Genomic DNA, 13,546 nt, shown 5'->3' with positions numbered 1-13,546 from the left:
TGAATGTATCTTATAAAAAGATTATCCAGGCACCTTCAGAATTATGACCTTTTAGCTTGCTTCTGATGGAAATGTCTGCCATTGCCTTCTGGGATTTAAAAAAAAATCCCTATCGAACCTACAGCCTTGAAATTTCCTGATATTTTCCTATTGAACTACTAACTAGATTTGCAGCCATTTAATATTTAAAGAGCGGTGAAGATGGAAAGAATAGTTATCTAGCTATATCTCTATCACCAGTCTCTCTCTCTCTCTCCCCCCGCCCCCGTATTTTTAATTAAATGAAAGTTATTTCCCCTTAACTATATGAAGATTTTAATATCCCATTTTCCCCTGCCACCTTTCCCTCCATGAAAAATCCCATGCATTCTAGCTCACTTTTTCCAAATGGTGCTTTCTAGTTGCGCTGAAGTTATGAAACTCTCCAAATTCTTTCAGGTCTCTTTGAAAATTGTGGAAGTTGTAATCCCTTTTCATTTGAAAGCATAGCTGGTTGGCTAAGACTGCTCAAACACTTTCTTAGATGCTAGTCAGGAGTTGCTTGCTTGATTAATGTTGGTTTTCTGCAGCTTCTGCAGGTTTTATTATTAGGATTACCATAATCTCAATTCCTAACTGCTGCATTGCTTTCTTCCTTCCAGGCTGCTCCTGGGTATCATATGGCTAAAATGATAATAAAGTTGATCACTGCTGTAGGCCATGTAGTAAACAATGACCCTGGGGTTGGAAGTAAGCTGAAAGTCATATATTTGGAGAATTACAGAGTCTCACTGGCTGAAAAAGGTAATACAATCTTGAGGTACTGTTCTGTCGGGCTCTTTGGTAGAATCCTCCCAAAAATTCACAGGTACAAATTTCAGACACACACACGTTTGAAAATTCAAAACAATGTTCTTTATAATGAAAATTCACTTAAACTAAGCCCTCTTTTGGTATAGCAAAGAGCACTCATCTCCAAACAAACTGGTAATTTATACAAGTACCTTATCAGTTCTGTGATACTTAGCTTGCAGTGTGAGGCAATTCACAGTCCTTCTTCTTTCACAAAGTGAAACACACTTTGCTCTGGTTTAGTTTCAAAGCAGGGAAAAATCAGCACACAAAATGTCAGTCAGTAAAGCAGTCATGAAACACAACGATCAGATAATCCTCCACAATGGCCAAACCCACAGGCTGCTCTTTATAGCAGCCTCACTAATTACCACAGCCCCACCCAACCACAGGTGGCCTCATTTTCTGTGATAATAATCTCTCAGTTGTTGTTGCCTATGCATTGCTCTCTGCATGCGTGGCTGTATCATTAACTCTTGCTCTGAATCCAAGGAGGAGCTAGATAATTGATCTCCTTCTGAGCTGTCTGCCTCCCTGTCACTCATGTCTTCTTGGTCAGAGGAGCCTTCATCATCAGATTCCATCGGGGGCAAAACAGGCCTGCAGCATGTGGATGTCTCCCCCACATCCACAGTCCTTGGGGCAAGAGCTGGGCCAGAGCTAACCACAACAGACACCAGGTTGCGATATGTAGGAAAGAGACCAGTTTGGTGTCCAATAGTCATGCTGTGCCTAAGAAACTAATGAATGGGGTTCACCAGAATTTCAGATTTGATTCCAAGAGAGGGTCCAGAGCATTGAATATTGGACCCATCTACAGCTTTGTGAAGCAGCTTCAACATTTCCTATGAAAGTGTGCCTGCCATGCAATCCTAGGACTAATGCAGCTGTTTTAAAGAATTAATGGAGAGATGCTCCTTTTATGCCCCTGTGAACTCCAGAATATGTCTTTGGAAATGAATCTGTAGTGCTTCACAGCCCAATACCATCTACACAGAAGAGTAATCAGCACACTGGAAAGTACCAAGGTTTTTCAGAAGGGTGGGGGGACATTATAGTTAATGAACTCAGAGTGCTGAATGGTGAGTATAAAGAATAGAGTAGGATGTTCAGTTGGACGCTTAAAAGTTCTTGAATAAATAATTAAGTTGGGTGCCCCTGTGGTATTCATCCCGTGACAGATTAGGAAGGATCCTGGATGCATAGATTTTGAACTGAAATAACTCCTGGGATTTTATAGATTTTATACATATGTTATAATTAATGACAATAACAACAAAGAAATATTTCCTAACTCCCTATACGGCAGTGTTTCCTAACCTTGGCAACTTGGAGATATCTGGACTTCAACTCCCAGAATTCCCCAGCCAGCATTTGCTGGCTGGGGAATTCTGGGAGTTGAAGTCCAAATATCTTCAAGTTGCCAAGGTTGGGAAACACTGCTATACGGAACCTCCTCCACACCACACCATTCATGGAAGCAGGTTTTTGAAATTAAAGCTCCATGATTATCATGACTTTTTTCCCCCTTCACTAAACCAAGCATAGTTGTGGCCAGTGAGAGATGAATCCTGCCTGCGGGCTGGGAGTTTGACATCCCTGCCTTAAATCATTTGCGGTTTAAAGGATTTGCTTCCAAAATCTTCTAGACTGCTTCAGTTAGTTGAAGGAGAGCAAAATACTCTGGCATTTTCTGCAAGGTTGTATATCAGATTGATAAGCCTTATGCATCTCTTCTACTTGTGTTACATTTATATGCTTCTTTTTTAATATTAGATTTGTTTCGCTATAATATTGTTTTTTATTATTGTTGTGAGCCGCCCTGAGTCTTCGGAGAGGGGCGGCATACAAATCTAATAAATTATAATTATTACAATTATTATTACTATTATTATTATTATTATTATTATTATTAATATTAATATCACAATTATTATTATTACTATTATTATTAATATTAATATTACAATTATTATTAATATTATTATTAATATTAATATTATTATTATTATAACCATCCATAACAACAATTTGTCTTTTTTACTAATTCATAAAAAGGGAATTAAAAGGTCTCATTTTTGTGCACCTGAATTTGGACCCATAAATGAGATTTTAAGGGTGAAACAAATATACAAGCCTACCTAGATGTTAAAACTGGCGTTGAAATGTAACATTTTTCAGGATGCTGAATAATAACCTCCTATGAACAGAAACATCTCTTTCTTAGATCTTTTCCAAACTAATTGGCAGGTTTTATTATTGTCATTCTTACCGGCTATAATGTGAAGGAGTCTGGCACCTACCACAAGAGATTTTGTCTTTTTGGTGGGCTTAGTTCAAAAAGTGCACAAATCAACAACATTGCTACATGGCCAATCAGTTGGGCAATCTAATTCTCTCATCATTAGCTGCAGTTTACTCCTGGTTTCATCGGAATCTCAACTTGTCAAGTTTCCTATGTAGAACTTTGCATCCATCCCCATAAAATTGAAGCCTTCACTCTGCAGTTTAGAAAGTGATTCATCTGTTACACTGGGTTCAGATCAGTTTTAAATAAATGAATAAATAAACGCTGGGTGGTTATCTCAAGTATTCTACAATGATAGGTTTTGTTGCAAATTCTGCTCTGCCAGTGCATGATTTATTCTTCTATTTAGGGACTATTTAGGGGTGTGTAATTTTATTGCTTATCTCCACACTTTAAAAAATAAGATTAAAATGCAAACGAGGGAAAAAGGAATGTCAAAATACTAAGATACTATTTTCTTGGCAGTGATTCCTGCAACAGATTTATCAGAGCAGATTTCGACAGCTGGCACCGAAGCCTCGGGCACTGGCAACATGAAATTCATGCTCAATGGGGCTCTCACCATCGGAACCATGGATGGTGCCAATGTAGAAATGGCAGAAGAAGCTGGAGAAGAGAACCTTTTCATATTTGGCATGAGAGTGCCAGATGTGGAAGAGTTGGACCAGAGAGGGTAAGACTGGTTAGCAGCTCAACTGGAGCACAAGTGGTTGTAGGAAAAATTATCAATTGTCCAGAGTGAAAAGGACTTTCAAAACTTGAATGGAGGAGGAAGATACAGAGTAGACTAATGGTGTTTGTGTGGCCTCACATTTTAATGGCATAAGATTTAGCACTATGAGTGCTATGAATTTATATTATTGGGATGAAACATGTATGGGGTTCTATTCATGCCTTAATACACCTAGACCTGGAGATAGAATTTTATTTATTTATTTTGTCAAACAAGTATAGAATTGTACAGTGGTACCTCGTGATATGAACCCCTCGTGATACAAACCTGGGGTTCGGAAATTTTTTTCCTCTTCTTACGAACTTTTTTCAGCTTACGAACCCACCGCAGATCGCAAAATGGCGCTCCGCTGGGCGGCGCCGCCCGGCTGTCACCTTCTGAAACAGCCGGGGGGCTTCTCAGCGTTCTCCTGAACGCCGAACCCGGAGGTTCGGGTTTAGGTTCCGGAAGCCGCCAAGAAGCGCCCGTCTGTTTCAGAAGGTTACAGCTGGGTGGCACCGCCTGGCGGAGCACCGTTTTTGCGATCAGCGGCGGCGTTGTCGGCCAATCTGGAGGCTGGAAAGGAGGTGGGGAATCCCAATAGGGAATTCCATGGGCGGAGCTTTGACGTCACGAAGACGTCCTTCCTGGAGGCCGAAACGTGGTCACCCCCTGCAGTTGTCATCTACTTGGGGATGCCAGGAGACCTCCGAGAGCTTGTGATGGCTCCATTACTGCGGTTAACATCATCTTCTGTTATTGTGCTTTTAATATATTTTTTTAGAAATGAATGTTTTTATATGTGTATTGTTTTTAATTAAATGTGACATGCCATCCAATATTGCTTTTTTGTGAGATGGGCAGCCATGCAAATTTAATCGATTAATAATGTAAATAAATGAAACATCTTGTGGGTTCATTGCCTCCACCCCACCCAAAACAGGCTCTGATTCTTTCCCATGATGCCATCCTGCATCTCGCCTCCATTCTCTGTGTTCACCTTTCCTACTCTGCTCTCAAGATGAATATTCTCTGAAACCTGTTGCTCTTCTAATAGTGATGACTCCACTTTCTTCCACCAGATACCATGCTCAGGAATATTACGACAAGCTTCCTGAATTGAAGCAAGCAGTGGATCAGATCAAGAGCGGCTTCTTTTCACCACAACAACCTGACCTGTTCAAAGATGTAGTCAACATGTTGTTCCACCATGACCGGTGGGTAAAGATGCCTTATAGATTTGCTCTTTAAATGGCCATTTGTGTCCTTATCATTTGTCAGAGAGACATTTGAGTCCCAATAAAGTCACTTTTCTTTGGTCCATGTAATTAAAAAGCACCAAGAAACTTAAATCCAGTATGATGTTCTTCCCTTAAATCATTTTGCCATGCCAATGAAATTAAGGGGTGGGAGAGTTTCACAGTTTTAATGTTTAGGATCACCAATTCTTTAAAAAATGTGTTACTCCCCACCCTAATGGTGACTTGTCAAAGGATTTTTGCAGTATCCTCTATTCTTGGAGTTGGACTACATTCAGATGAAATGCTCTTATGGACCAATGGACTAATTCTAAATTTTGGTGAAATACTTTTGCTTTGCGCACAAATTAGATGATATAGGAGTGGCTTATTATCATAGAGCACCCAATTATCAGAAACAGACTGATGTGGTTGTTCTCCACCATTCTCTCTTGCTTTCATGGATGCCTTTTAAAGATACATTAACATTTATTGTTCTGGACATTTCTGTAATACAGTATTTGTTCCGAACCATTCTGATATAACATGATCTGGTAGTTTCCCCAAAGTTAATCCTTGGAACAAAAATTAAATTGTGGTGTTCCAAAGAGAGTGTTCCAGACAGTGAAGGGCTACCAAAGTTTTTACTACCACACTGTGGGTTTGGCTTATGCAGGACGCCCTGCATTTTCTTTCAACATCTTTCAGTGCAAATTGGGTGCTCTGGGGTGGAGCTCCATTTTTGCTACCCCACTGCGTTTCTCCCCATCTAGTAGCCCACCCGATTCCAGAATAATGAATTTCAAGACTAATCAGTGGTCTAGGGGTAGCAATCTAAAACTCCAGTGGCCTTCAAAGCATTTTACATTTTTTGGTTTCTTTCTTTTGGATAGGTTTAAAGTGTTTGCAGACTATGAAGCTTACGTCAAGTGCCAAGACAGCGTCAGTCAACTCTATATGGTAAGCTGGGTGTGGAGGATGTTTACAATGTTTATTTGATAAGTATTCAGACTAATAATCGAAGTACTAATCCATCAGTGTTCTGGCCCTGTGTATCCCTAACCCAACAAATTAGCTATCTGATTTACAATACATTTGTGCAACACACACACCCAGTTAAATTAACCATGTTAATTTAACTGGGGGGGGGGTTTAGCAAAAAAAAGATCATTTTTCTCCCTCTTCCTCCTTCCCTTTCTCTCTATTTCTCTCTCTTTCACTCTCCCTCCTTCCCTTTCTTCCTTCCTCTTTCTCTCTCCGTCCTCTTTCTCTCTTCCTTCCTCCCTCTTTCTCTCTCTCCCTCCCCCCTCTCTTCTTCCCTCCCTTTCTATTTATCTTCGTCTGTCTCCCTTTTCTTTCTTCCTTTCTTTCTTTCTCTCCTTCCTCTTTTTTCTCTTTCTATTTCTCTCTTCCTCCCTCCCTTTCTCTTTCTCTCCCTCCCTCCCTCCCTCTCTTTCTCTCCCTCTCTTTTTTCTTTCTCCCTCTCTCTTTTTTTCTCTCTCTCTCCCTCCTTCCCTCCCTCTCGCTTTTTAAACATATATCCATCCTAAGACAAAATACAGGAAATAGTATAAGATGGACCATGAGGTCTTTTTCTGCTGTCAATCTTCTATGTTTCTGTCTGCAAGCAAACAGACAATAAAGTACTCCTATTGTTCTTGTTTCCTTGGGCCTGGCAGGACATGAGCTATGAATTTGAACGTTTCTTCTCCGCTAGAGTATACACTTAGCTCGTAAGATATGGTTTTATATTTACTGCCAAGAACAGTTTTTGGAAGCCATTGGAATATGCTAATGTTTGTGCTCTTCAAAGTTATTTAAATATCTAGCTAACCTACAAAATGAGCATGACTACTCGGGAATGGAAAGGTCAGGTTGCTCCAGTTGGAATTCCAAATCTGTAGCTGTCTAGCATATTGCTTAACCCCAGTTAGTATTCAGTCATACCCCATCATCAAAATGGCCTCTCTTGAAAACCCATAGTGTTGCCATTTTGGGGTAGAGGTTATTTTTTCCCATTTTGACTTATAATTATCTGCAATTCTCGGAGAGAGTCCTCAGAGAGGGGCAGCATAAAATTCCAATCAATCAATCAATCAATCAATCAATAAACAAATAAACAAACAAACTGAACATAATAATGATACCCAGTTGGTCATGCACTCATATCTTCTTTAATCATACCTGTTTCCTTGTTTAGTATTATTCTAGGTCAGTGGTTCTCAACCTAGGGGTCAGGACCCCTTTGGGGGTCAAACGACCATTTCACAAGGGTTGCCTAAGACCCTGGGAAAAGACAAATTTCCCACGGTGTTAGGAACTAAAGCTTCTATTCTGGCACCTTGGAACATATTTTTACTATCCGACCAATCAGGCATTTACATTGGGGGTGTCCTTCTGACCTTCCTGCCAATCAGCTTAAAGCTCTGTTGGGAGAATTGGTGCTAGACTTATGGTTGGGGGTCACCACAACAAGAGGAACTGTATTAAGGGGTCGCGGCATTAGAAAGGTTGAGAACCACTGTTCTAGGTACATATGAGGTATCTTAATATACAGTCCTTAAAATTTGCTTTGAACTGGGGCACTGAAAGCTTATTTTTCAGCTAATTTTTGTGACCACCTCTTCTGCATAGAATAAGCTTGCATTGTGTCTGTTAGCTAGTTTGGGGAGAACAATGCCCAAATTTGGCCACAATGCATTGATGAACAAATTAAACACCAGGAGGCCAAAATATATTCCTGCCTTAGTCCAAGTTAGAATTTCTTTATATATAATGCAAAACTTTAATCCAGAATTCTGAAAAAATTATACATTAGCAGAATAGCTGTCTGGATGTGCTTGTTAATTTATGCCATTGCTTATTCTGGAAATGAGATCAAATACAGAGCTAAACTCAGTAAATATGATGTATAAGGCAAAGCCTGGTTCAGATGAGTATTTTTCAGCCAGATATTGCAGCATATTGATATTGTCCAAAATAGAGTGTCCAGTGCTAAAGCCTGCCAAAGTAGACTTTATGTAAATTGATCTAGTCTAATAGTTTATTATATAAATATTTGGGATTGAGTGTACTTATTGTGCTTAAAAGACTAATTGCTCTACTGGCTCCAAATGTTTCTTTCATGATGTTCCCAACATTTATTTTTTTATTTATTTATTGGACTTATATGCCACCCTTCTCCGTGGACTCGGGGCAGCTTACAAAATGTCAATTAAAAATGCAATATACAGTATAAAACACTTCTAATCCAATTAATAGAAATAATTAATTTAAAAATTATCTTAAAAAGCTAAACATTTAAAAATCAAACATTCACATGCATACTACCATACTATTGATGAAGTGGACAAGGCCATTGGAGCTGTGAGTTCCGCTACCTGGGGCAGTGGTTCTCAACCTTGGGGTCGGGACCCCTTTGGGGATCGAACGACCATTTCACAGGGGTCGCCTAAGACCATGGGAAAAGACAAATTTCCAATGGTATTAGCAACTAAAGCTTCTATTCTGGCATCTTGGAACATATTTTTACAATCCAACCATTCAGGTGTTTACAGTGGGGTGTCCCTCTGACCTCTTGCCAATCAACTTAAAGATCTGTTGGAAGAATTGGCGCTAAACTTATAGTTGGGGTTCACCACAAGATGAGGAACTGTATTAAGGGGTCACGGCATTAGAAAGGTTGAGAACCACCGATCTAGGGTAAACAGGTGTTCCATTACCATTTTCTTCACTATTTTTAACTTGTGTTCCTAATATGTTTTTTTGTGATGCTGTTTTTGATGGGTTTGATTGATTTTTCCCTTTGTGTAAAGACAGATGCAAAAAACGAGTTAAAGTAGCTCTGCTTTCTCCCTGTTGCTTGTCACCTTCTTGCCACTTAATGCCTGCAATGGACCAATTGTTTCTTTGACTTTTTTTTCTTGTTTTTAATGTTGGATCCAATCTAGACCAGAGGTGTAGTCTTCTGAGCTTTCAGACTCATGTCGGAGCCCATACTCAGGAAACATCTCTCTAAGCGGAGTATTTTTTCTCTCTTCTTTTCCGTCTAACATTCTTTTCATCATAGGATTTATCAGCAAAACGAAAGGAACAATTTATTTCTCGTCCCTGCTGCAGGATGCAGAGGACTTGACAGTGACATGTGCCATCAGAGAAAGTTTTAGAAAAATATTATTTTTGGTAATGCAAAATGGATGTCATTGAGCCTTGGGGAAACGTTTTGCACTAATTTTACCTTTTTCCATCCAAAATCAATAACTGGCCATATTTTTAATGCATTCTTGAAGGACTGCAAAAAATGGGTTGGGGTTGCCTCTAGAATGTTATTTGCCTGCTCGTGATCTAACATGTATTGCTTCTTAGGAATTTGAGAGGGGAATTATAGTGTGCCATCCAGGTTCAGTAGTAATCTTGAATGTACAGTGTTCCCTCGATTTTCGCGGGTTCGAACTTCGCGAAAAGTCTATACCACGGTTTTTCAAAAATATTAATTAAAAACTACTTCGCGGGTTTTTTCCCTATACCACGGTTTTTCCCACCCGATGATGTCATATGTCATCACCAAACTTTCGTCTGTCCTTAATAAATATTTTTTTAAAATAAACTTTAATAAACAAACATGGTGAATAATAATCTAAATGGTTGCTAAGGGAATGGGAAATTGCAATTCAGGGGTTTAAAGTGTTAAGGGAAGGTTTGCGATACTGTTCATAGCCAAAAATAGTGTATTTACTTCCGCATCTCTACTTCGCGGAAATTCAACTTTCGCGGGTGGTCTCGGAACGCATCCACCGCGAAAATCGAGGGAACACTGTAATTGTTATGCAAGAGGAGCCGGGTTCACATAATCTCTTTGTTACAGAACTCCAAGGAATGGACCAAAATGGTCATCAGGAACATTGCAGCCTCTGGGAAGTTTTCCAGTGACAGGACCATCAAAGAATATGCCCGGGATATCTGGAATATGGAACCTTCTGACCTCAAGATTCCACCACCTAATGTTCCTCGCGATGTTGCTGATGAGATGCTGGCCAATGACTCGGCTGAAAAGTTGCACGTGTCTGAATCTGAGAAGATTTAACTGCAGGGTTTAACTCCTCAGGGATAACACACAGTGCCCTACATTGGGGAAAGCATGGGTAGATTTGTTTAGCAAGTAGCGGTAATTAAATGGCCTCTTTTTTCTTTTACTTACAAGCACCGAGAGCATTTGTCTGTTCTCTCCCTTTTCCTTCCTTGGGAATGCTGAGAATTGTTACCAAAATTTTTGCTCTAATACTGTGATGGTAAACCTATGGCACGGGTGCCAGGGGTGACACACAGAGCCCTTACTGGGGGCACATGGGCCATTGCCAGCTGATCTTCTGATTTCCAATGCACATGCCAGTCTTCGCAGGCACTGGAGCATTGGAAAACAGCCTGGCAAATGGTGCAGCAAACAGCCAAAAGAAAGACAGGTTTCAGGCTGCTTTTCAGACCAAAAATGACCTCAAAAATGGCCTGAAAATGGCCAAAATAGGCATGTGCGTGCTGGCCAGCTGGTCTTTGGGCTTTTGATACTCCAGCGTGTACACCTCCATGCACATGCATTCCAATTTGGGCACTCAGTGCCGAAAAGGTTCACCATCACTGCTCACATTCTATTTCATTCCATCACATTCTATTTCACCTGATGGATCCTAAGTGTACCAGACTATTTATCTCTCATGCTAGCCAATATTCTCACTGTCCATGGTAGGTCCCAGTCCCAGCACAATTATAGGGCCACACCAAGATTTCAAAGGGCGTGTTTTTTTTATTAATTTATAGTGGGTGTCATAAAAATAGCAAATCAAATAATCTGTTTACTCAATTATTGTCTTTTAAAGAAAACGAAAGGGCTTGTCCAAACTGTATATTCATAAAGTGAACTATTAAAAGAAATAATACATTTTAAGAGAGGAAGGTGTCAATGAAGAATTCACATAGTTTCATATAGAATTTGGATTACCTGTTCTTCCTCCAAAGGTGAGCATGTGCTCCTACCTAGCAACGATAATTCAAATAATGATAATTATCTGAAGTATTCTGAAGAATACCTTGTAGTTTTCAGCAGATATAAGACTTGTGGACTTTAACTCCCAGAATTGGGAGTTGAAGACCACAAGTCTTAAAGTTGCCAAGTTTAAAGACCTATGACCTATATAGTACCCTATATATCAAATTGATTCAGCTGTGACTTAAAGACAGAAAGGATGTTTTGCTGAAATAAGGCTTACAGTAAACAAGAGGTGGTGCATTCATAGAAAAAGAAGAAACTTATTGCTAAACTCAAAAATTCCTGTGTTTTTGTTCAGTAATGTTGTTCTGTAATGCACACCTGCAATTTCACATGATAAAATAAACTGAAATCCACTTTTTTTATCTTCCAACTGTTCGTTGATTTAATATCCATGGCAAGAACCGATGTCTCCTTGAAGTTGCTATTAAATCACTGTCCGTTTGATTGTTGATCTGCCGCAATGCTCTTGAGGAAGTCTCTGTTACAGAACACACAGAAATAATGTATGTTTCTTGGATTTAGTGCCATATAAAATCAACCTGCTGCTCAAATTGTCTGATTTACTTGGCCAGGGTTACATAGGCTATTTATGTAGCAAAAGGATGAAACTATCTGCAAACTGCAGCAGCAGAAACTTTATCCACATATCCTTCAACATAATACCCTGCCTTTCTACACATAGGGAACTCGAGGCAACTAAAATGTAATATACTGCTCAAAAAATTAAGCAATTATAAAACAACAACAACCACATATCTGAATACAATATAATGCTCAAAAAAATAAAGGGAACACTTAAACAACACAATATAACTCCAAGGAAATCAAACTTCTGTGAAATCAAACTGTCCACTTAGGAAGCAACACTGACAGACAATCAATTTCATTTTGTTGACAGCACATTCAACTTTGTACAGAACAAAGTATTCAATGAGAATATTTCATTCATTCAGATCTAGGATGTGTTATTTGAGTGTTCCCTTTATTTTTTTGAGCAATGTACTTTAAGTCCTGGGATGCAGTGGTTAAACTGCAGTATTGCAGGCAAATTCTGCCTATAGCCTGGAGTTTGATCTTAAAGGGGAGTTCAAGATTGATCTACGAGGTCAATAAAATGAGAACCCAGATTGTTGGGAGCAATATGCAAATAATGCTTCTACAGTGCAGAGTGCTGTAAAGCATTATGGGGCAATATATAAGACTAGGTGCTATTGCTATTACTTTTTAAGCTAGGGCTAGAATAATAAATAGCCCACTGACCACTCAGTGATGGTCAACTGGACTTTCCCATTCATTGAGGTTCATTGTCCCCAATCCCATCACAGCAGTACAATATGTAGCGGTAACAACTGGCCAATTTGAGCATGCGTGGAACAGAAGCATTGCATGATAATTTTTCAGCCATTCCTGCTGAAAGTAAGCACTCTCTTAAAATCTCATAAAAGCACTAGCTCACCTACAAAATAAACCTACTCTTAATTAAATAAGAAGATATCTACATTTTGCCACTAAAAATGGATTTTCTGTACTATGGCCTAGTTTATATATAACATAAACCTGAAATTTATATTTTTGGACTATATTTTTCTCTATTAAAAGAGACTGAAAATTTGGGTGCGTCTTATACTCCGAAGGTAGTCCCACCTACCCATTGGCTCCCAACTTTCAGATATTTTCAGTATCTGCGCATCACGTTTTTGGGCAGTTCCAAGCAGCGGGGATCGGCAGCATCCTCACTGCCATTCGGATTTTGATAACAAGCAGCACAGATTTTTAAAAAATCCATTAAAAACAATCCCTATCACTCTACGTACATTTAACTGGAGCGGGTGATGGTGGTGGTGGATGATTTTCATGGGGGCAGAAGACGAAGGCTCCACTCCTGAGACACCCCCGTCTTCCTACCTATTGCCATAGGCATTGAAAGCCTGCTTTCTCACAGCAAGGCCCGATAGAGACACAGCACCTCAGTCCTCCTGGACACTGCCATCTTGTAAACAGAGTTCTGGGCTTCCCAGTAAGCCCCTGTGCCTTTGCTCCCTCGGTCGGAGCCTGATTCTGCAAGCGGCCTGGGAAGCATGTTGAAAGCCTGGCTTTCTCACAGCAAGGCCCAATAGTGATGCAGCACTTCGGCCCTCCTGAACGCTCCCATCTTGTAAACATAGTTCCAGGCTTCCCAGCAAGCCCCTGTGCCTTTGCTCACTAGGCCGAAGCCTGATTCCGCAAGTGGCCCAGGAAGCACGGAGGTTGGGACTCATTTGGAGACGTCTGTGTGAGAGGCATAAGGCAAGGCAGCTCACCGCTTGGTCTGCCCCTTCTCAGACAACCCAGGCGGAGGGTGGTCGGCTTCTGCTCCTGTCCTGGAAGATGGATTTGGCCAGGAGCAAAGAGAAGGTGACTCTGCGGAAAAGGAG

At 40.1% G+C, this 13,546-nt stretch overlaps 2 protein-coding genes across 3 annotated transcripts in view; one reads left to right on the top strand and one right to left on the bottom strand.

Annotated features, from left to right (window-relative positions):
- The window catches only part of PYGL (glycogen phosphorylase L), a 63,077-nt gene extending 51,575 nt beyond the window's left edge, over window positions 1-11,502 (top strand). For both annotated transcript variants that reach the window (XM_070749281.1, XM_070749288.1), the window contains exons 17-21: window positions 642-783; window positions 3,605-3,812; window positions 4,934-5,068; window positions 5,983-6,049; window positions 9,954-11,502. In XM_070749281.1, coding sequence (XP_070605382.1) covers window positions 642-783; window positions 3,605-3,812; window positions 4,934-5,068; window positions 5,983-6,049; window positions 9,954-10,172 — 771 coding nt within the window. In that variant the 3' untranslated portion in view covers window positions 10,173-11,502. The remainder of the gene's footprint in view (window positions 1-641; window positions 784-3,604; window positions 3,813-4,933; window positions 5,069-5,982; window positions 6,050-9,953) is intronic.
- The window catches only part of ABHD12B (abhydrolase domain containing 12B), a 41,011-nt gene continuing 38,331 nt past the window's right edge, over window positions 10,867-13,546 (bottom strand). The window contains exon 13 of the mRNA XM_070749310.1: window positions 10,867-11,610. Coding sequence (XP_070605411.1) covers window positions 11,562-11,610 — 49 coding nt within the window. The 3' untranslated portion in view covers window positions 10,867-11,561. The remainder of the gene's footprint in view (window positions 11,611-13,546) is intronic.

The sequence above is a fragment of the Erythrolamprus reginae genome, chromosome 1 (assembly GCF_031021105.1).
Source record: "Erythrolamprus reginae isolate rEryReg1 chromosome 1, rEryReg1.hap1, whole genome shotgun sequence".
Classification (NCBI taxonomy): domain Eukaryota; kingdom Metazoa; phylum Chordata; class Lepidosauria; order Squamata; family Dipsadidae; genus Erythrolamprus; species Erythrolamprus reginae.
The sequence above is the reverse complement of the archived record's forward strand: the minus strand, read 5'-3'. Positions and strand labels throughout refer to the sequence as shown.